This window comes from Lycium ferocissimum, chromosome 1 (genome assembly GCF_029784015.1).
Source record: "Lycium ferocissimum isolate CSIRO_LF1 chromosome 1, AGI_CSIRO_Lferr_CH_V1, whole genome shotgun sequence".
NCBI lineage: Eukaryota > Viridiplantae > Streptophyta > Magnoliopsida > Solanales > Solanaceae > Lycium > Lycium ferocissimum.
The window spans coordinates 44,920,124-44,944,945 of NC_081342.1; the positions used below are offsets into that span (position 1 = coordinate 44,920,124).

The following is a 24,822-nucleotide window of genomic DNA, read 5'->3' on the forward strand; positions in this document are numbered from 1 at the left end:
GTGATTTTTATAATCGAGATCACGAGTGATATCTTTGGCTGGATGTAAAAGATCAAGACTACGGGAAGATGAATAACAAAATAGAATGATTGTTAGGAGAAGGATCAACATAATAAGGATGAGAGGGGATGATCAGAATGAATAGAATAAGTTTTGGAAGCAAAGAATGGATTGTATAGAAGTAATATATTCTAAAGGACAAAGCGGTGCGAGTTAAGAATAGGATTCCTTGTGCGAGGAATAAGCGATTGATTATAAAACGGGAGGTAATAAGGTAAATTGAGGAGGAAAGAATTTAAAGGAATAATGATACAAGAACGGAAACGCGGAAATGAGAAATTAAAAAAGATAAACAAAAGGAAAAGAAAAGATAGATAGATTGACACAAAAATAGGCACAATTAGGCAACCAAGGTTCTTCAATAACCAAGACCTCCTAATTACACTCTAGATAGCACCAACCTCTTAGGATGACCTCGAGGGAATTGAATTCCCAAGCAACCAATCCTCTCACAATCAATAATCGACAAGAGCCTACCAAAGGCCTCTGTGGAGTTTCTCTCTCTAGAGATAACCCTAAAAAAAAAACTCAAAATATTCATAATTCATCAAAAGTCCCTAAATGAAATGAAAGACAAGCTATATATACAATGCTAAGTAAAGAAGACTAATAGGCAATTACAATGCTACCCTTAATGAAGTAAGGGCCTTGTTTGGCTAGTCTTGTAGTGTAGTCTTCAATTCAAGGATTTGCCTTCAATGGCCAAACACGTCCCTCCTGCGATAGATGACCCTCACAATCAACCTTGCATGCATGGCCTTCTTGCAATCATAACCCTCCTTGCGCAAAGTAGCCACTTGCACAAATAGCCCTTTGCGCAAGTAGCCATCTTCCGACCTTGAATCACCCAAGCTTGCAATTGTAGCCACTTTAAGAGGCAAGCCTTGGGACTTGGACTCTTAAAGCCTTACATCCAAGCTATCTCCGGTATCTTGAAGGCCATCCTATGTGGACCTCCCATGATCTTCAAAGACTCCATTTTCATGAAGCTCGATGGAATTGGTCTTGTATCATTCTCCATTTCTTGAAAAGGATTAGTCCTCGAATCTAAACCTTGCAAACCATAAAGGAGACAAACAAAAACCAAGTCCTCGATGGATGAGGGTTAGTGTTAGGGTGGACTAACCTACCACCGTACCAAGTAAGCACAAATTTGTCATATAGCCAAGTATCAATCATTTTCAAGCAAAATAAGCTCTCAAGTAGAGCACTAAGAGCTTGGCTAACCAAAAGATTAAGAAATGAGGATATTCTAAAAGAGCCAATGGTGTCGAAGACACCGAGTTGGCGTGACATACAAATGATCCTCAATTGCAAAATGATACCATTCACGCCAAGTTAAGACTTCACCGGGGTCAAAGGGAAAAGATACCCACATATCACGGGCAAGGTAACAGCGAGTACCCCAATAGGACCCCGCCCTCCATAAGATGCACTCCCAAAAAGATCATGAATGTCATCGTAAGCAAAAAGATAATAAAAGAAAGGTGTCCACGCAAAATAACTTCATCTATGGTGTCCTCAAATGTAGTTTCCACTATGAAACTCAAGAGCATGGTCGATACTACTACTATTCGAAATACCCAAGGAAGAATTAGCAATTTGCAGACAAGTTTCACCTTCCTTTTGAACACTTCCTCCCGATAAGTGGATCACAATTCTCGAGGAGATCTTCATCATAGGGAAGAGTGTTGTCATCCCATAGTGGATTTTCAAATACCATGTAGTCACCAAAAGTGGCCACGCTTTCAACATTACAAAACATTCCACTAGATACTTTACTCTCAATAGTCATGTCATCCTCAATAAAACATTATCCTTTACGAGAGAGTAATCCATGAACAATGAGGAGTCAAAGCATGTCATTTCACTCTCAAAAGAACCAATGTCATCTTTAAATGCATTTTCGCTCACATGACTATCTACATGACACTCATCACCACTACAAGTTGGAGTCTTATCACATGACACTAAAGTACGATCAAGAGACCCATTTTGACATGAAACAAACAAGGGTGAGATGTCATATTCTTTCAATCGACCAACTATATCAACATCATCACTAACTAGAGGTACATTAAACACGTCACAAAAGATCCTCAAGTAGTGAATTATCATTACAAGCAAGTTGATCAATACAAGTTTCAACGCGAGTTGGTAGTATGTCAAACTCGCAAGAATTACTAACATGATGACCACGACATTGTTCTACCAATCAATTCACGAAGTGTCAACACTTGGGTGGACACTGGAAATCGATCTTGAAGAATCAATTTGGTCGTCTAAAGGATCAACTAGTGTTTGAGCACCTTTTCAATAATGCACTATCATTCAAAGCACAAGTGTCAACACTAGGGTGGACACAAATCAACCTTACAAGGATCAATTCGGTCGTCAATAGGATCGACTAGTGTGGGAACACTTTCAATAATGGCATTACCAATACACGGCAAAGAAGCATTAGGCTTAACGCAAGGTAAACTAACTTCCATACTTGACTTGGACATTAAAATCATACGAAGATGTAGGAGTATAAGGATAAGTGATCTTACCTTGGTGTTCATGCAAGCCCTTTGACGATGGAAGAAATGGTTGTATGCCGCCGTCCTTGCCTTCAAGCATGGGGTTCTCTCAAAAGAGGTACCCTCGGGTCATTCTTCTCACGTGTGGCTTGGGATATTCAAGCTTCAATATCCTTTTCATGTCCTCCCAAGTCTTGATGGGACTCCTCACTTGTCTCCACGACATTTCACATACTCCCAATATTTGACAAGCTTTGAGTCAAAGTTTGAACGGCTAAGTCCATCTTCATTTCTTGTGAATAGTTGTAGCTAGCGAAGATTTCATCTATTATGGACTCCCATTTCTCATATTCTTCTCCACTAGCTTCCCTAGCCGAGGTAGGCCATTTCGCGTGGGTATCTCGCACTTTTGCACTTGGACTCTTCCTAGTAAGTATGCATGGAAAGAGAAATTTTCCTTTCTTGTCCACTACAAATCGATGCCAATCTTGTTCATGTGGGATTCCATGCTTTTGGAACCAAGGGACTCCTAAACATACATGACAATTATCCATTGGAAGCACATCACACCAAACCTCACTCTTGGTACTCGCCAAGTGAAATGGATACCATCACCTTCCTATCAACCCAATATCCTCCCTCATCATAATAAGGATTTCACCGGATCGCACAAAGGTAACCTTAACACTTCAAGCGCACGAGGGTGATGAAATTTGTATAACAATCGTCATCAAGCATGAGAAATACCTCACTACTACCAATGTTCACCTGTCTCCATGAATCGCCTCGTTGGAACCACCTTCTTTTGTATAGGATGACCCCGACTCGTACTCACATTCCCCGCTCGCCACTTTGCTTCGAATAGGAATTACTACAAGAAGAAGATGTGCATGCCCACTAAGTCCTTCCATAATCAACATTAGCACTTTTCTACCTCCATAGACATACCCTCCACAAGTCTTATTTGTATAAGGATTTTCCCCATAAGACACGTGTGAAGGAGAGTCGTATCTCGAGTCGTCTACATCATCATTGATGTATAGCACGAAGAACCTTCACCTTCATCGTGTGAAGCATAACAAGGTTCTTCTTCATCTCCATCTTCCTCGTATGAGACCCGAAAGTACCATTTCTCTTCATATTCTCCTTCAAAATGGTAATTTTCTCCCCGAACTTCCTCATGATCACCATTTCCCATATAGCCCTCATATTCCCCATCGTCACACTCTTGATAGCTCCCATAGTCCTCCCTTCATAACTACAACCATCATCATCATAACAATCATAATCGCCACCACATGAATCGGAATCCGGAGAAGTACATTCGCAAAGAACACTTAGCAAACACGTTAGTAGTAAAGAAACCTCACCACGCTTGTGTTTACACTCGTTTGTGCTCGGCTAGCACCACTCAAAACGAACTCACACACTCTTTGCCTTTTACCACTCCAAATGGATTGGCCGATGTTGATTCTCGATTGGATTCGGTTGTTTGCGAGGTGCACAATTGCTACTTCGAGGTCGGAATGGATTCTTGTTAGACTCGAAGAAGACGGACGACTCAATTCAATCTAACGGACTTGAACCGAGAAATTAACAACGAAGCAAAAATGAAAAAAAAAAAAAGCACGAAAGAATTGTACGAAAGAAATGCGGACACAAGAACTAGCAAACACAAGTAGGAACAACTACTAAATGGCTACTAGTTGAGAGACACAAGAAAATGGAATGCAAAAATCGGGAAAATAATTAAAATTTTGGCCGGGTAGGTGATAACGAAAACACGGTACTCGTGAAGCCCCGATTGATCTAAGGTATCAATTTGAAATAACGGAAATTTTTAAATTTCTACACTTTTTTTTTTTTTGTTCCTACCAAAGGATTAGGGACACAATCCAACAAGCAATCCCAAGAAAATTTTTGGAATTGAAAAGAATTAAGAACGAATCTTTGATCGAAATTGATGAAATTGGACTTACGACCAAGTGGTGGTGTTTCACGGTCCGTATAAGTTTCCACGGTTCGTATAAGTGGTCGTGTAACAAGGCTAACTTGAGACGGAATGTTGGTTTTACGGCCAAGTTTCACGAGCGCTCGGAGTTGACTCTCATGCTGGACCGTATAATGTTTCACGGTCCGTGGAACCCGTCCGTATCTTAGGACCAAAATTGGACGAGCGGTCCAAACGACTTGCCTTTCACGAACCTAAACTTGAGTTTCACGGACCGTATAATATTTTATGGTCCATGGAACTTGTCCATATAATATGATCTCGGAAAAACTTCGGTTGGCTCGGGATTTGTGCATGACGAATTTCTTAGATTTTTGAATTTCCTTGACTTGTTGGACCCACACAACCTAGTATTTTTCCCTTTGGGGTAGGAAAACACCTTTTGACAACTTTGGAAAAATATTTTGGATCAAACGCAACTTTTAGTCATCTTCTTCCCTATGAAGATTTGAAGGTTGCTCAAGAACACCAACAATTTTCAAATTTCCAACTACCTTCAAATCAACTTGTTTTTCCTTCAAATTTCAGATTTAGACTCCCCAAGACTTGTAGAACAAAGCCCAATAAGTGTCAAGTCCCAATTTCACCCAAATCAACAAGACCCACTTCAAGTTATTCAGGCTTTTCAAATGCTTCAACTCAAAAATGGTGGATTCTTCAATATTGACCCGATTGATACGAAATTTGAGGATTTGAAACCCTAACATACTAAGGAACAAGAATCTAATAACAAAACAACAAAACAAACAAAATATTTTTGGGGTTTTCTGATTTCGATTTTTTTTTGTAGAATCAAATCTCAAGCTAGATTTGTTGAAACAAACCTAATTTAGGCTCTGATACCAATTGATACAAGAACGGAAACGCGGAAATGAGAAATTAAAAAAGATAAACAAAAGGAAAAGAAAAGATAGATAGATTGACACAAAAATAGGCACAATTAGGCAACCAAGGTTCTTCAATAACCAAGACCTCCTAATTACACTCTAGATAGCACCAACCTCTTGGGATGACCTCGAGGAATTGAATTCCCAACAACAATCCTCTCACAATCAATAATCGACAAGAGCCTACCAAAGGCCTCTCACAAGTTCTCTCTCTAGAGATAACCCTAAAACACTCAAAATATTCATAATTCATCAAAAGTCCCTAAATGAAATGAAAGACAAGCTATATATACAATGCTAAGTAAGAAGACTAATAGGCAATTACAATGCTACCCTTAATGAGTAAGGGCCTTGTTTGGCCAGTCTTCTTAGTGTAGTCTTCAATTCAAGGATTTGCCTTCAATGGCCAAACACGTCCCTCCTTGCATAGATGACCCTCTAATCGACCTTGCACGCATGGCCTTCTTGCAATCATAACCCTCCTTGCGCAAAAGTAGCCACTTGCACAAATAGCCCTTGCGCAAGTAGCCATCTTACGACCTTGAATCATGAGCTTGCGATTGTAGCCACTTTAAGAGGCAAGCCTTGGGACTTGGACTCTTAAAGCCTTCCATCCAAGCTATCTCTCCCATATCTTGAAGGCCATCCTATGTGGACCTCCCATGATCTTCAAAGACTCCATTTTCATGAAGCTCGATGGAATTGGTCTTGTATCAAATAAGTATGGATATAGAAAGAAAAATGTGGCCATGAGTTATGAGTTTACCGTATGACGATAAAGCGATAAAGCAAGGCTATCATCAACGACAAATACGATATGATTATGATGGGTTTTGAAATCAACGTTGAGTGCGACACAAGAGTAAAAGAGTATGAGGCATAAGGGGTATTAGTTGGGCATGAGACTTAGATCCTTCAAACCAAAGATGGCAGGTTTAAGGGAAAATGCATTTACGGTTACTATAAGGGATTACGGGAAAGAGAGAATAATTTGAGATGGGAAAAAAGGAAAGAAGACGCTATAAGTGAACTCGAGTATCGAATAATGGGATAAGTGACATTACATGGATGGTACGGATACCGGACATACTACTATTTTCGAGCATCCCTGGGACGGTTGTTAATTGGAGTGGATGTAGACATTGACACATAATTAACGGTTGGCCAAGTAAAATACATCCTTCTTTGGATTGCTATGTTGCTTGTATTACTCGATCACAAAAATGCATGATGAGTATGTTAAGACTTCACACATGAATTACTGTAGCTATAAATTATGGGAAATGGCATGAATATGATTAAGTATAATAAGGGAATTGAGGAAAGGGTACATGAATTCAAGATTGTAAGTGAGGAAACGGATTTTAGAATGGTATAAGTAAGACCCTTAAAGGGGGCAAGCGAGTAAGGAAAATACAAGTGTAGAGATTGAAACGATGAATCCTAAGATGTGATAGATATAGACTCTAAAACAAAAAGTGAGAGTTATGCAGAAATGAGTCTAATAGCTAGTAAATAAATGAACAAGAATCGAGTGGGTATCTGAGACTGTACTTGAAATCATTCGTGAAGACCTTGAATAACATGACATTGAGATCAAATAACTCGAGGAATATTGTAAAGGATAGCGATGCTATACTGGAGTAGAGGCAAAGGAACTAACAGTAGAGCCGTTTGCTAATGATATTGCGATTTATAAGCGACAAATAAGAAGGGACATAAAGTTTTCTATAGTAGAATATAAGATGTGATTATCAAGGGACAAATAAAGTAAAGAAAAGAGTATGACGAGATAAGTTACAATAGATAGACAAAAGAGTTTTGGTACGTATGAGACACGTAAAATAGAACAAACCAAAGGAAGGGAAGTTTACAAATAAGGTTAATACGAATCACACAAGAACGGTTATGTAACCTGCAAGTATTTACATGTCGAGAATGAAACCAATTGGGTACTTAAAAAGGAGTAAGAGGTAAGCAAGAATAGTGTGTTTGTGATACTTCGGGTCAGTTGGGGGAAAATATATGGTAAATTGGGTTGAAATGTTGAGTTGGAATTATCATTAAGGACAAATAGGACAATTACTCTGAATATGATATAAGTATATGTTATATGTTTCCTACGATATCCTTGGGGTGTGTTAGGTTACTTACGAATTCGATGGGATCATTGGATAAAGGGGGTTTTACAAGAAGAATATTATGCCTTGGAACTTTCATTTTGTATCATTGTGTTATACCGAATTTCCAACAGTTTACCAAAGGGTTATGAAATTCTCAGAAATTATGAAGCCTTTAATGAGTCGACGAGGACACCTACGACAGGACATCTCGGATTGAATTTATCTCGACTCTACATATATGAATCAATACCATTATCATAGTCATAGGGAAGAAAGGAAGTGGGAGAGATTTGCAAACCATGTGAGACTTAATACCATTATTAAGCAAGAAAAAAAAGGATCGATGAGTCCAAGTATCAAGGAAGGTCATATCAGGAAAGTGACTCACTTATATCTCTTGAAACGATATTCCTGAGGAATCAAGGGAGTATTGCAACCGAGAGTCATTACTAAGAAGGAAACTCGTTTTCAACTATTCAAAGGGAATGTTATAGATGGTGCATGTCAGAGGATTAAAATGATGACTCCAAGAAAGAGGTATGCTGTGGACTATGCGACCTAGAAAAAGGATACAAGTAAACCTACAATAATTAGAAGAGAGAACAAGAGGAACCAATATGCGATGGTAAACCTACCCAAGGGAAAGACAATTCCTATCCTACAGTGTTACTAGAAAGATGACTCCAAAAAAAGAAAAACTCGACTTAAGCTTCAAGCGTAGATGGATATAGTAAGTTGCAGTTAATTACGGAAGTAGCTAAATTATGACCACTTTCTTTGGAAATTCAATATTAACGGAAGTCCGGTGGAGAATGGTATTAAGTTAAGAAAAGAGGGGCACAACATAATAGACGAGTCCTAGTTAGAGTTGATTCGTTATAAGATCACCATAACCAATATACTTATACAGGACTAGTTTAACATTCGAGGAAGAATGTTCCAAAGGGGGGAAGGATGTTACATCCCGTGTGTTCATGCGTTGGAAAGCGTGCGAGTTAAATGACACTAGCAACTGAAACGAGATTATCCCCAAGCTTATAGGTGGTCAGAATGATGGTACAGATTTATCGTAAAGATTAGAAGTTAAATAAATCGAAGAAAATAAGTTTTATCGAGGTTCAAAATTTATTCGAAGGAAATACGGTCCAAGCTATAACATCCCGTATTTTTGGACCAAGAAATTAAACCGTTCAACATGAGCAATTTTACCGAGGCCATAGAATTTGGTCATATTTAAGCATGAAAATCAAGAACTCGGTGTATACGAGGAATGAAGTCCCGAAACGAGTTAAGATGGAAAAGTGTGACGACGATGATTGCAAATAATATTTTATGTATGGCAAATGAGGTTATGGACTAGTGCTATATCACATGAGTATAATAATGAGTATATAAGGACTATTTAAGTGGATTGAGATCAAGAATTAACAATAGTGGGAGACAAGGACTTAATGATAAATTATAGGGTATATGTTAAGATAAAGATGAGCCCTTCCACGTGGAACCCATTCAGGGAGCAACCTATGACTCATCCAATTAAATGAATGTCTAATTATGGATTATATGGTGGATTATGTGGGCCCCACGGCTACTAGGAGATGACAACCCTTAAATTTCATTTTAGATGGTGTTCTATTGGAAACCAAAAACGTAACCAATACCTAACAAGGGCATTGCTTTGCTTTCCATATTCAGCAACCAAGCTTTCCATGTTTCAGCAACGTTCTGGTCATTTAAAGAAAAAGTATTTCGTTCTTGTGCAAAGATTTAAAAGTTGAGTAGATAAGGATTTTAATTCTACTTGATTCTTCTTCCAAGTTGTGGAATTTTATCATATTCTTCATGGGTTGTAGGAGCAAGACTTGTTCTTGGAAAGCTCAAGTAAATTTTGTTGATAAATACATCAAGTGAGGTATGATGTCCTCTCCTATAGTTGCAAGATTAAATCAGCAACGTGAATTCTTTTGGCAAGCATCAACATATTTTATTCTATTTTAGGCGGATTGGAGATTTCTTCAAACTGAATTAAGGTGGAAAAAGATAATTTCTTGGCATATGAGGTAAGAATACTCCTCTACTAGACATATTTGAGTTATCCAGATCGTATCTACATTGCTAGATGAAAGGAATACGAAAGTTATATCGAGAATCGGATAAATTGTTATTATCGTATGGGTTGTTTGGTGGCTGTTTGGAACTTGTTATTGTTGTGTTGTTGTTGTTAATATTGTTGAGAAATTTTGGAATGAAGATGGGGTTAAAAACTATTGTTTAATTGACAAGCCGAGCTTGCCGCTCGTCGCATTATTGTCTGAATTATTGAAACTATTTTTATATTGTTGAGGGGATGGATGGATGGGATTAATTGTTGATGTTGTTAATTTGGTTTTTGGTATTGTTGATGATTTGGCCGAGTTGAATTCTCGAGGTTTGTTGAATTTGTAAAGGAAATGCTATCCAAATTTCTATAAATGACGTGCTAGCTTAGGGTTGGATTCATAAGTACCTATAGCTAATGTTTGGTATCTACTGACGTTGTTGTAGATCTTGAGAAGCCCGAGACTTAAGTTTGGATTAGCTTAAGAAGCGGACAAGGTATGTTAAGGCTATTCCCTTTTCTTCTTTTAGCATGGTCCATATGAGACAAACGGACGACGAACGTATAAACTCCAAAAGTGTTAAGCTCCTATTCTTAGAAATACTAGAATGGCTAATGTTCTTGATTCCCGTAAGCTATTTCATTATGTCACGATACGTGTCTATGATTTTGCAAGTCTATTTTGATATTGTAATCCATAGTGACATTCGAGGGTGTTATGCTTCCAGGTTATTCAAAGAGTTCCAGAAATAATCTTATGAGTCTCACTTGCATTCATTTGCTTCTTTTTGGCATGAATTACATAAACTGAGCGAACAACGAACATATATGACTCCAAGGAACTCTAGTTCTCAATAGTGCTTGACATGATCGTTGTCTTTGATTCTCAAGTGTTGGCTCATTCTAATTATTCTATTGAGTCTCAGATGATGACATAGTTTGCATATGGTTGCTCATGATATTCTACTTGTGCATGTTGTTAATATATCATTCACCGAGTCCCGGGCTGGGTATGTATTCGTGCACGATTCGTGCACCGAGACCCTCGACTGAAGGAGCGGGCACGGTATATATATTTATATTTCACCGAATCCCTCACTGAAAGGGTAGGGTAAGGTATATATATGATTATTTCACCGAGTCCCCTCACTAGAGAGCCGGGTACGGTATATATTTATATTTCACCGAGTCCCTTACTAAAGGGCGGGTATGGTATATATTTACATTTTTAGTCATTGCCTTCGGGGCTATTCATATTACGGGTGGTTTCTTGGCTTATGTCTTATTCTTTATGATTCTTTGGTTTACATACTCGGTACATTGTTAAATGCGACGTCCCTGCTCGGGGGCGTTGTGTTCATGGATAATTGTCTCGTATTGTTTTACGGGTAAAAGTATTCGGCTAGGATGGTTGGCTATCGATTTGTGGGATTGGCAAACTCTATTTTCTTCCTGGAGGCACTAGGAGTCATTATGATTATCATATGTGTGTACGGGTATGTCGGGGCCATGCCGACTCGTGTGATTCGGTGTTTACTCTTAGAGACTTTGCGCAGAGTCAACTATGGTTAGTATGTTGAGATGTCATGTGTTGAGTAAAGCGACCATGTAAGATATGTCAGTTTGACTTACTCAGTTTTTGATTAATTGAGTATCATTCGCAAATTTCTATGGTTTGACGGAAAGAACTTTATTATATTTTCGAATTTTTTTTATGTGTCCGGAACCCCGTTATGTGAATGCCGAGGGTTCTCTCAAAGTAAGAGTTGGGTGCCCATCATGCCCTATCGGAATTGGGGTGTGACACCTACCTCGTTGAGTGATCTTAATGTCAATTCGAGTATGAAAATTAGTTTACCTTGCATTGAGCCTATTGAATCTTTGCCATGTCTTGATAATGTCATTGTTGAAAGTGTCCCTACACTAGTTGATCCTATTGATGACCGAATTGATTCTTCTTGCAAGGTCGATTTGTGTCCACCTAGTGTTGGCACTTGTGATTTGAATGATAGTGCATTATCAATTGCTAGGTGTGCTCATATACTAGTTGATCCTTTTGATGACCAAGTTGATTCTTCTTGCAAGATCGATTTGTGTCCACTTAGTTTTGACACTTGTGAATTGAATGGTAGTACATTATCGTGTGGTAATTATGTTAGTAAATCTTGTGAGCTTGACATGCTACTAACTAGTATTGAAATTTGTGTTGATCAACTTGTTTGTCGTGATAATTCACTACTTGAGGATCCTTGTGATGTGCTTAATGTACCTCTAGTTAGTGATGATGTTGATGTAGTTGGTCAATTAAAAAGAATGTGACATCTCACCTTTGTTTATTTCATGTCAAAATGAGTCTCTTGATCTTGTTTTAGTGTCATGTGATAAGACTCAAATTTGTAGTGGTTATATGTGTCATGTCTCTAGTCATGTGAATTAAAATGCATTGAAATATGACAGTGGTTCTTTTGAGAGCGAAGTAACATGCTTTGACTCCTCATTGTTCATGGATTACTCTCTTGTAAAGGATAATGTCTTATTTGAGGATGACATGACTAATGAAAGTGAAGTATCTAGTGGAATGTTTTGTAATGTTGAACGTGTAGCCACTTTTGGGGACTACATGGTGTTTACAAATCCACTATGGAGTGATGACGCCCTTCCCTATGATGGAGATTTTTCCTTTCGGAATGATGATACATTTATGGGGAAGAAGTGTTTCGAAAAGGAAGGTGATTCTTGTTTACAAATTGGTATTTCTTCCTTGTGTGTTCAAACTCATAGTAGCAAGCTAAATCTTGTTCTTGAACCTAATAGTGAGGCTACATTTGAGGACACCATGGATGAAGTCATTTTGAGTGACACCTTTCTTTACTATCTATTTGCATATGATGACATTCATGTTATTGTTGGGAGTTCATTTGATGTTGGGCGGGGTCCTATTGGGGTACTTAGTTGTTGCCTTGCCCGTGCTATGTGGGTATCTTTTTCTTTTGACCCCGGTGAAGTCTTAACTTTGTGTGAATGGTATCATTTTGCAATTGAGGATCATTTGTGTGTTGTGCCAACTTGGTTTCTTGAAACCATTGGTTCCTTTAGAATATCCTCATTTCTTGATCTTTGGGATAGCCAAGTCCTTGGTGCTCTACTTGAGAGCTTATTTTTCATGAAAATAGTTGATACTTGGCTATATCACAAATTTGTGCTTACTTGGCACGATGGTAGATTGGTCCACCCTAACACTAACCCTCATCCTTTGAGGTAAGGGTGAGTGCAAGCTAGGAAATGGTGGGAATTTGACTTGAAGCTACTGTATAAGGTGAGTATATATTGTTCTTAGTTGTGCTTACAATTATTTTGATATAAACCATGGAGAATGGATGGAATGAACATGAACTTGTGAACAGAATTGTCATTTGGTGGAATTGGAATTGTGGGCTGTTTTTCTTGTTGTAATTGTGTCATATAAGGCTGAGATGTGTGGTAGATGATGTCCTTATCATGTCGAGAATGTTTTTAAGTTAAAAAGGAAACATACAAAAGGTGTTATGGATTGTATGGATCCTAATTCGAGCTTGTCGCTCGTTATAAAGCATTATTATGGATATGTATGTTGTATTATTAAGATTTACTTATTGTTGGGCTGTTGTGATGATATATAAAATTGAGAGGTACTAGTGATATAGGGGAGATGCTACCCGTTTCGTTTTAGAACCAAGTTATCAATTGATATATATGATATACGAAAGCTTTCTAAAGTCATGTACGTATTCTTATGATTATAGGTTTGGCATATTAATTGTGGAAGTTCATGGTTAAATTGAGTTCTTGGACGACGTGAGGTATGTTAAGGCTATCTCTTTTATTCTTTTTGGCATGAATCACATGAGAATGAACGAATGAACAAACAAGAGTTATCATAACGATTCCATTCTTAGAAAGCTAGAAAGCTTATGTTTCGTTGGACTTTCGATAATGATATTGTTTCATGCTTACGATTCGTTGAATTGACCTCATGATCATTGATCCAGTAGAGGCAAGAAATGTCGATGATATTAGATCCATAGTGATAATCGGAGGTTACCGACTCCACGTCACTTCGAAAGACTCAGATGTTATCTTTATAAGTCCTTAATGCATATATATATATATATATATATATATATATATATATATATATATATATATATATATATATATATATATACAACTATTTTCTCACACCCCGCCACGCTATAATTGGCTTGGCAGGCACGTAAATGTGCACACCACTGCAGTGGGCAGAGTATGATCATACCCCGGACGCTGGATGATATGATATATGGATCGGACTGCACGTTCCGCGATGCATCGACATTTATGGATCGGGGCCGTACGTTCCTCAAGTTATATATATATATATGATATATGTATATGATTTTTGAAAGAAAACATGCATATCATACGCCTTCAGTGGGACTTTCAGTTATACAACCACTTTTAGATATACAGCCATATAGATACATTCAAATATGCAGATTGACTCTCATGTCATAGATTCCTTTCATGATTCTGTGTATATGCTATTTTCTCGCTTACATACTCGGTACATTATTCGTCCGACCCCCCCGTTGGTGGGCGGCGTGTTTCATACCGCAAGTACGCGGATACGGTTGGTGATCCATCTAATAGCATGTCAGCTCAGCGGATGAAGTTGGTGCACTCCGTTTGTTCCGGAGATGCCAGGAGTCAGCATGGTCCTATGTATATACAGATATGTATGCATATATGTATGGGTATGACGGGGCCGTATCCCGGCCACGTTGTATTATGTTTTCTAGTAGAGGCTTGTAGGCAGTTATGTGTAGTCAGGTGATGTTCAGACTTGAGATTTCATGGGTCATCGCAGTTGGTTATGATGTATGCAAGCTGCATACGATGTGTTTAGTCTTTTCATAGACGAGTCTTTCGAAGCGTTGATACATGCGTGTTTCTTATGAGTTTATTGAGAGTCGTATAACGACTTTATCGATTGCATGTTTATGTTGTTATCACAGATGTATGTCAGGTGGTGTTTGGCTAACACGGTCAGGTGCCCGTCATGGCCCTTTCAGTTTGGGTCGTGACAACCATGAAGTTTGGGATTCGAACCCCGGCTCAATAAAAAAAAAATCATAAGGCAGAGTTTTATAGCAAACTTAGGCCTAGTCGGAAAGATTAAAACAGTGACAATTTTACTGCTTTAGGTAGAGTTTGAAACTCTATCTTCGGTAAAGTTTTGGTGGCAAAATTCTACCTTAAGGCAGAGTAGTTTTGCATGCGAAACTCATGCGAAGCAAAACTCTGGCTTATGAATTCAAGTTCTACCTAGCGAAATTTTTTAAAATTTTTAACTGAGTGGGAATTCGAATCCAAAACCTAAGAATTTTAGGCAAAGGACAAAAATTAAAGACCAATAATCTGAGAGACAAAAATTAAAGACCAGTGGATTTGAAAGGCACTCCGCACAAAAAAAAATGCACACAAAATGGCTACATTTTAAGCCCTATGGATGCATTATTACTTGGGTGGTCAGCCCAACTAAACAAAGGTCAAGCTGCCGCGACACAATGTTGTCATTGCCTTGGCATAGCGCCCATTGTCTTGTCTCGTAATTTCCCTAGAGCCTGTTTGGATGGGCTTATGCCTAGAAGCCGTTTTTATAAAAATTTATAAGCCAAAAAAAATTAAGTTGGGTAGTCTAACTTATTTTTTTGGCTTATAAGTTCGTTTTAACTTTTATGTTCGCTTTTAGATAATTTAAGTCAAATGGCCCAATTATTTTTTTGAGAACTTATTTTAAGCACAAAATGACTTTAAGCTGGCCAGCCAAACACTCAAAAAAGCTGAAAACAGCTTATAAGCAACTTATAAGCCAATCCAAACGGGCTCCTAGATGGGTTACCCGCATTGCATTCCTCGGCCTTCCATCTTATAATAGACAACAAAACAAAGAAGAACACCGTCCCTTTGGTTCGCATCTACTTGCCCGTTCGCTTGCCTCATCCTCATCTGTAATGGGATCCCTGTCTGCCATCCAAGAGCCTCTGCCCTACCCAGTTGTTCGCCGTGATGAATCTGTTATAGATAACTATCACGGTGTTAACATTCCTGATCCTTATCGATGGTACTTAAACATATTAATGCTCGACTTGGTTTTGAACATTGTCATTAGCTCAATATACATGCTCTTTGTCACATGGTTCTGGATACTGCGGAATGGAGGATTTAAATAGCCTACCCAACTAAATTTGTGTTAGGGTTTTTGCCATGATTTTCTTATCATATTTGAGTTTTATTTTTCTCTTGACTTATGGTCGTTAATGATTTTGCAAATGCTAGCTTCCGGATGACGTTTTGTTATTTCGATCCCAACACTGGTCTCTATGGCAGAGACGGTTGTTATTGTTTTGCTTTTGTAAATCTTGATTGGTTTTGTGTTTTGATTAGGCTTGAGGATCCAGACTCAGAGGAGACCAAGGAGTTTGTGGAAAAGCAAGTGAATCTAAGCGACTCACTTCTCAAGACTTGTGAGACAAGAGAAAACCTAAGGGAAAAGATCACAAAGTTGTACGATTTTCCAAAATATGAAGTCCCTTTTAGGGCTGGAGATAAATACTTTTACTTCCACAATACAGGACTGCAACCCCAAAAAGTCCTTTATGTACAGGTCTGAAAGATTCAAGTTTTATGAACTCCAACTGATCTGGAATTGAGGCATAAGTTGACTGACTGACTGTGTCTTACTGCTTTGTGTGTTTTTAGGATAGTTTGGACGGAGAACCAGAGGTTTTGCTTGATCCAAACACACTTAGTGAGGACGGTATAGTTGCATTGAGTATTTGTTCCATTAGTGAGGATGCTAAGCACTTGGCATATGGTATTAGTGAGAGCGGTAGTGATTGGGTGACTATCAAAATTATGCGGGTTGATGATAAGAGCGTCCAGTCTGATGTAGTGTCGTGGGTAAGTGTTTGGAAAGATTGATTATGGTGGACATAGTTTAAGTGCTTTATTTCTCATTATGGATGTATGTAACTGTTTCATCACAGGTTAAATTTTCTGATGCTAGCTGGACCCATGATAGCAAAGGGTTTTTCTACAGCCGCTATCCAGCACCCAAGTGAGTACTGAAAGTTAAATTCTCATTTCGTATACAAGTATGATTTGACAATCGTGAATATCTGTATGTCTCTGGTGGATGATCTATACTGTTATCTGCTGGCTCCAATAAGCTCTGTTTGTTGTAATACATATTGTGCGAAGGTATAAATATTCAAACAGAACCTTAAATCTGTTTCATAGTAAAGGTATCAATATGACATATATTTATGAAAAATACTGTCCATTTTCTAGTCAAAGAGGCTTCGATGATTTTGTGTGATTCTAAATTTTGGAGTGTGTCTTGCTTCTTAGAGATGTAGAAAGTATGGATGCTGGGACAGAGACACATGCCAATTTACACCATGAAGTGTATTATCATCGCTTGGGTACTGATCAGTCCGATGATATCTTGTGCTGGAAAGATCGTGAAAATCCAAAGTGTACACGTTCAGCTTCGGTGACAGAAGATGGAAAGGTTTACTATAGAATATCCTAATCTGTTGCATGATTATTGTGGTCTCAGAATTATGTAATTGGAACCTTCAAATTACAAAGTAATATAAATATTTTGTTTTCTTCCAAAACCCTGGTTAAATAGACGTGGGTCTTGGGAAAGATAAAGACCCATACAAAATTACTTGGAACAGGGATACATTGATGAGTATCACTCTCACGAATGTAATGTACTTCTTGAAAGTGTGGGGGGTGATTAATCATCTTTTTGTTTTGCCTAGAGTATAAGGTGTCCTAATTACCACTTATTGAAAATTTATTCTATGCAGCTAAGGTGTGGACTATGTGAGTACTTATATTAGAAGAAAAACAGGGAGAAATTCCTGAGAAGGCAGCTATATGATAGACTATTAGTAGTCAAAGTATTAGGCTTTTTGTCAGGACTATTGAGACTCGGAACACTTAGATGAAAAATCTTAATAAACTTCCTCCCATGTTAGCGATTATAAATTGGAATTCAAGTGAGGCTTTGTAAATTGATAGAATTTAGTCATTGGATGCTTAGAAGCTCTTCAAAGCAACTCCTTTTTTTTAGCTTTACTTTTGTCTTCCTTTACTTGAGCCGAGGGTCTATCGGAAACAGTCTCTCTACCTCCAAGGTAGGGCTAAGGTTTGCGTACGGTCAACCCTCCCCAGACCCCACTTTGTGGGATTACATTGGATATGTTGTTGTTTTTGTCTTCCTTTCATTTATGAAGTTCTTTTTGTTTGGTTCTAGCTAATCCAATCCCAAAAAAAAAAAGTTCATCTTGTATAGAATCTAACTTCCCAAAATTATAGTTTGCTGACTAATTTTATATTTCCCTTGCAGTATGTTCTCCTGTATACATATGAGAACTGTGATCCAGTCAACCAAGTTTATTACTGTGATTTATCTGCACTTCGTGAAGGGATTGAAGGTTATAAAGGGAAAAATGAGCTGCTACCCTTTATCAAGCTTGTTGATAACTTTGAGGCCTCTTATGACTATGTTGCAAATGATGGCACTGCTTTCACTTTTCGGACCAATAAGGATGCTCCCAAGTACAAGTTAGTCAGAGTAGATCTGAAGGAACCTGATTCTTGGTCTGATATCATCCAAGAGGATGAAAAGGATGTCCTTGAATCAGCAGTTGCTGTGAATGAGAATCAACTTGTTGTGAGTTACCTGAGCGACGTGAAAAATGTTTTGCAATTGAGAGATCTGAAAGGGGGAGCAGTGCTTCATCCTTTACCCATTGATATTGGCACAGTCTCTGGAATTTCTGCTCGCCGCAAAGACTGCACTATTTTTATTGGATTTACAAACTTCCTAATCCCTGGAATTATATATGAGTGTAATCTAAAAGCAGAGATTCCAAATCTGAAAGTATTTCGAGAAACTGTTGTCCCAGGCTTTGACCATACTGATTTTCAAGTTAATCAGGTGAATGGAGCTTTTTGTCACAATTATGCTTGTGTTGTTTATAATGCATGAACTTGTGTTTTTTATGACCCTTTCTCCTATCAACATTTAGTCCTGGCCGTAGTCTGATCTGGTTTTATAAATGAAAATTTTGTGCGTGATATTTATCAGCCCATTTTGCCAAATTAGTTTAACCTGAAGTAGGAGATTTACACTTTCATGCGCACTCATTGGGCTCCTGCAGAACAGGAAAAATACAGGATTATTAGTTTTATTTTCATTTTCTTTTACAATTAATTTTGTTTTGAATCATACCTTCGTGCATCTCTTTGCCACACTTCAATTCACTTGGTATAATTAGCTCCCCTTTTGTTCTACTTGACAAAAGACAAATACCTGACCGTTTTTCAAATCTGTGAAGGATAAAATACTTATAACAGGAACTGGGTGAACATGTCATCCATTTTGAGGGGACGAGGAATTCAGCTGGCCATTGCGCTGGACTGATGAATTCCTCTACTTTTGGTTTTAAAGTACTTATTTTGAGAGTGCAATGAGGCAAATGCAATTTAGTGAAAACAAATCTTTTCGCAAATTGCTTCTATTATCTAAAAAAAATCAGTTTGCTTCTATTTTCATTTTGCTTCTCACACAATGAACATCACAGCAATATCCATTTACTTCGTGAAAAAGAATGGCCTGTCTCTCTCTTCAACTACTTTTGTCTGATGTCCCCATTTCTTTCATGGCTGCGGTCAGGTTTTTGTGCCCAGTAAAGACGGTGTCAAGATCCCTATGTTCATAGTGGCTGGAACGGATATTTCCTTGGATGGATCACACCCTTGTTTATTATATGGATATGGAGGATTCAATATTAGTATCACTCCGTACTTTTCTGTTGGTCGTGTTGTGATTGCGAAGCATTTAGATGTTGTGTTCTGCATTGCAAATATCCGTGGTGGCGGGGAATATGGAGAAGATTGGCATAAAGCTGGCTCCCTTTCAAAAAAGCAAAATTGCTTTGACGACTTCATTTCTGCTGCTGAGTATCTTGTGGAAGCTGGTTACACTCAGCCAAAAAAGTTGTGTATCGAAGGTGGAAGCAATGGTGGGCTGCTTGTTGGAGCCTGCATCAATCAGGTACTTGAACTTCTTCTTTAATATGACTATCTTACTTCTGCTGATAAATCAGTGATTGACTGTGGAAGCTTCATAATTGCAGAGACCTGATCTCTTTGGCTGTGCTCTTGCACACGTTGGTGTTATGGATATGCTTAGGTTTCACAAATTCACCATAGGTAGTGTATCGTAGACTGAATTCTCACCTTCAGTGTTACATATTAGTTTCTCTTTACAAGTTATATCTCTTTCTCATTAGGTCATGCCTGGACCTCTGATTATGGCTGCTCGGAGAAGGAAGAAGAGTTTCAGTGGCTAATCAAGTGAGTTTTCAAACTCTCATTGACACATCCCTTGGCATACTCTTAATATGGTTCTCATGCATGCATGTCACGAAAAGTAAAAAGAAATATGACAGCTGTTCCTAGGGTGAAAAGCTAGCAGTATGGTGATAGATTGCTTTTGGAGGAAGCCCCATTTGCAATATTCCGCATACAAGAGAATGAGATAAAGACAGCCTGAGGAACTGTGCCAGTCAACCATACATATGATACTTCTTCTTGCTTCCTCCCCTTCTTTTTCTTGCCTTTCCGTATCTGCATCTAATTGACACTCAGTGTTCTGTTGACTGACCTAACATTTTCTTATCCTTTTTCCTGCTGTGACATAAAATTTACTTGGCTTGTCATTCTCACTCAATCCCCTTGTTCAAATGTGTTCAGTTACTCACCGCTGCATAATGTCAAAAGGCCATGGGAACAATCTCCCGATCAAGAATCTCAATATCCATCCACTATGCTATTGACAGCAGATCATGACGATCGAGTGGTGCCACTGCACTCTTTGAAATTATTGGCGGTAGGTTACTAACTGAATAGAGTCCTGCTTCTTCTTCTTCTGCCTCTTCAAAGACAACTATGAGCCTTTTATTGCCATTGCATCTGCATCCAGATATAGCTTTTTTCCTCGATTTAGATTGGCATACATATTATAGTTGGTAAATTCTTTTTTTCTTTTCCTGTCAGTTGGAATAATATTTCAGTGTGTATCATTTTAAATTGTAAATCTTGGGACTGAGTTCTGGTTGGTCTAAGCACATGAAAATGAAAGAGGAATAATATAAATTCTCTTTTGTTGCCTGCACCGGGGTATGAACATGTTTTGGTTAGTATATTGTGGCTCAACTTCATATATACAGCCACTTTCTTGTTGGGCTGTTCCGCTTTGAAAATCTTCAATGTTGTAAAGTTCAAAGTTATGTAAAGTACGAGTACTACATCTAATACATGATCATAACGTAATAAAGTTGAGGCTGGCGCTACTGGTCGAATTTACTTCAAACACTGTAATTCTCTTTTGGAAAAAGGTTTTCGTGTAGGCGATTTCCCTTTGTTGGCTTCCAGCTGAAGAGGGACTGTTGCCAAAATCGGGTTATATGTTGCCACTTGCCAAAGATCTTTGAAAATGGGTTCTATCACAACCTTTGCAACTAAAATCTCGGTGCGGCTATGATCTATCCCTATTGTTATCCCAAATGAGGGTCTTTTTATGTGAAACATAAATTAATGGACCTGTGTGATCCATAGTTAAGCAGTGGTGAAACCTTTTTTTTTTTTTTTTTTTTTTTTCAAAAAAGAAAGTTCCATTACTGCTAATTTCGTGGATTTACATTTTGTTTTCTTCTTCTCTTGCGAACCATTTTGCTAATTATGGTGTCTTTAGACCATGCAATATGTCCTATGCACAAGCTTGGACAAGAATCCCCAGACCAATCCCATCATTGGTAGGATCGAACGCAAGGCTGGTCATGGAGCTGGACGACCGACACAAAAAGTGGTAAGTTCCTCACTAGTTATCATTTTGGGCCTGCTTCAATTGACAGTCTCACTATTGAATGTAATATCTGTATTGCAGATTGATGAAGCCGTAGACAGATATGCCTTCATGGCTAAGGTCTTGGGTGCATCTTGGGTTGAGTAGATAAAGTTGATGCTGGCCATTAGTAAATCATAAATTAAGAAGACAGGTGAAGGGTGAAATTACATCTTCTTGTGGTCAATCTTTGTGCTGCAAATTCCAAATCAAGTATCTATTTCCAATTCAGAGTCCTCAGAAATGAATCAATCAGGCTCTCATCATTGATAATCTTTTGGGATTCCTATGGTTTGAAGGTGCACAGAAAGTTTAACAACATGAATAAGTTTTCAGTTTCGACAACATTCTCGGCCACCTTTTGAAGCCCATAGGTACCCTCATATAAGATTGTGATATATCACATCTTAATTCACGGCTCCCTTCTAGTTTGCTCCACATGCATTCCTTCCTGTATGAAAATGGTAAACATTATGACGGGTTTCGTGATGAATATCATGTATTTTGGCTGATTCTGAGAGAACTGATGTAAAGCTTATGATATTTGTTTAAATTTCAACCACAGAGTATTCTGATCAACTCGAACTTGATGTCCTTTGATAACAAATCGTCCTTTTGATGCTGGATTATGAAAGTGCACCCATTTTGTGTTGAAATTGTAAGAATATTGAATGCTTACTATTTATTAATGCAATCTGAGTGCATATTTCCTATTGGGCACTTCTTTTGTTAGGTAAATAACACTGGGCATTTCTATAATATTGGTTCAATTATAGCTATACTCGTAATCAGCAACCAAATACTTAATACCCTGTATAATGAAAATCATAGAAAAATATTAACATGGGGAGGCGGGAGGAGTAAATCGCTGCTTGCTCGAAGTGTTACTCTTTCCAAAGACTTAAATTCAAGATATCTGGTTAAGAGTGAGAGAATCACAGTAATTTTGTCACGCCTCCAATGTCCGGTGCAGGCACGACACTCACGACACTCGATACTGAGAGTTAATGTATTTTGAACGAATCACATGGCTTCTTTGAATTAACATGGGACATGAACTGATGCAGAATATAAGTTAAAACGTGAATAATCTGAATAAAACATGTGACATCATAATAATACTAAAATACTGTTTTTTTAACATAAGTGCATAAAATAGTCTGAAAACATAATTGTGTAGCCCACAAGGCTAAACATAACTAAATACTGAACATGACATACTAACTAGTCTATGAAACTTTTGACATAAGTCTGAAAATACTGAAATGTTGCTGGGACAAGGCCCCCAGCATACCTGACTGTCTGACATAACATGATTATTAAAAAATAAATGATAAGGCCCTGAAGTAAGTGGGGCTCACCAACTGGTTAATACAACGGAGTCCTAGCGAGCATATCCGTCGTCCTGAAAATCAGCACCAAATGCAGGCCCCGGGCAAAAGGGACATACGTACACTAGAATTGTACTTCTATGTAAAGCAGCTGAATGAAAGAACTGCAAGTGGGGTGCTCGGGGAATGGGCAGCCCAAATCAATAACATGGAAACATAAGTAATCTGAAACTGAAACTGTAAGTTGTAAACTGTAACTGAATATTGTAAAGCTGTAACTGTAACTGAAACCTGGACATAACCATGATCAACATGTTCGAGCTGTAACATAACTAATACATTTTCTAAGTAATATATATACACACACATTAGTAAAACCAACATATAATCCACCACGTGAGTACGTGGCGTCTGGCCTCTAACCTGACTAGTTGAGCCATCTCATACCTTGTCGGGGTATGACATGAACATGACATGAATGGATCCATACAATAACCCGTAATGGATAACATGAAGGAATTATCCTAACTGGGCGGAGTGATACTTATCCGACGCTGACATAGGTAGTTTCAGGCTGTCTGAGCCTTCTCGGCAATCCGTACTACTCCCAAAACATGAAAACGATTAATAGGTGTCATCTGAGCCCATGGTTTTCAAAACATAATTTAAAATATAGTTCATAACATGTATACATAATATAGTTTTCATGAGACATGAGGTTCATGGAGGATTCATGGAATATAGCAATAGTAGTTCATATAGCTTTTCGTGTTACATGTTTGACAACTCATGGTAATCAAGGTATGAATATTCATGGATTATGTAATGAGTTCATGATGCTCAGAATGATATATATGAACGAAATACGAAGTTTTGTTATTTAAGTTATAAGAACATTTAAGCTTTTCATGAAACTAGGGCAGAATACTCATAAGGATGAGAAATTCGTGGAAAACTTGAACGAACGTGGCGTGATGAAGATCAAGAATGTTCCCACACGTATATAGAAGCTCTACATACATGTGAACGCTCCAACGCAATGAACTAGTTTGCTTCTCTGACGAAGAACACCCAAACCCTAGCTTGAATCATTTGAGAAGGACTTGGAAATCCTATGTTTTTGTTTAAGTATCATGTATTTAGTGCTAGGATTAATTAAAAATCTAGAGATGTTCTTACCATGATATGGGGGATTGAGATGAGAGAAAAATCATCCCTTAAGGGTTTTCTACGAAGTTGGAATGCCTGATATATGAAATTTTGAGTTACGTGTTGAATTTATAGGACGGGGCATTATGGACTACCTGGCTCACTTAGCGATCTCCAAAGCGAGGGGTGACCTCGTTATGGGGCTCGCTCAATGAGATTGATAGCGAGGTCATACCTGTTATATCCCGCATTTTTGTACATTGGAACAATCCGGATTAATTATGATAAGTTAAGGACAAAACTATTCCGGGATACAAAGTCGAGACTCTTGACCTTCGATTTTATTTTTGGACATAAGTTGTGCATGAATTTGTTGGCATGGAACAATTAGGAAAATTTGGGACAAAAAGTGATATAATTGAAAGTTGGAAATCATCCATTTTTCCATGTTGTAGCCGTGTAAGTGTGGTGGTTGGCCCACCCATTTTGTGTTCAATTTTAATTGCTCCAACACATTAGTGTGGGCCATGACACGTAATACGTGCAACTATTGTGGAGACTTAAAAGATGACTTCTAAGTCATCTTCTATCATTCACAACACTTAGAAAAATTAGAAGTTGAAGAACACCACAA

The 24,822-nt window shown here is 38.1% G+C and overlaps 1 protein-coding gene across 1 annotated transcript; it reads left to right on the forward strand.

Annotated features, from left to right (window-relative positions):
- Window positions 1-15,199: 15,199 nt before the first annotated feature.
- On the forward strand, window positions 15,200-22,364 carry LOC132054697 (uncharacterized). The gene is made up of 13 exons (XM_059446671.1): window positions 15,200-15,335; window positions 15,608-15,843; window positions 16,167-16,386; window positions 16,482-16,682; window positions 16,769-16,839; window positions 17,133-17,295; window positions 18,145-18,738; window positions 19,477-19,857; window positions 19,940-20,015; window positions 20,096-20,159; window positions 20,559-20,694; window positions 21,559-21,672; window positions 21,751-22,364. Exons 1-13 carry the CDS (start codon window positions 15,225-15,227, stop codon window positions 21,814-21,816), a joined length of 2,433 nt encoding a protein of 810 aa, XP_059302654.1. The 5' UTR covers window positions 15,200-15,224; the 3' UTR covers window positions 21,817-22,364.
- The last annotated feature ends 2,458 nt before the right edge of the window (window positions 22,365-24,822 follow it).

What these genes read in the sequence shown, in the direction of transcription:
- LOC132054697 (XM_059446671.1), top strand. Translation starts at nt 15,225, where the DNA reads ATGGATGCATTATTACTTGGGTGGTCAGCCCAACTAAACAAAGGTCAA. An exon ending in AGTCTGATGTAGTGTCGTGG is followed by an intron (nt 16,683 to 16,768) that starts GTAAGTGTTTGG and finishes GTTTCATCACAG; the next exon opens with GTTAAATTTTCTGATGCTAG. An exon ending in GACGACCGACACAAAAAGTG is followed by an intron (nt 21,673 to 21,750) that starts GTAAGTTCCTCA and finishes TCTGTATTGCAG; the next exon opens with ATTGATGAAGCCGTAGACAG.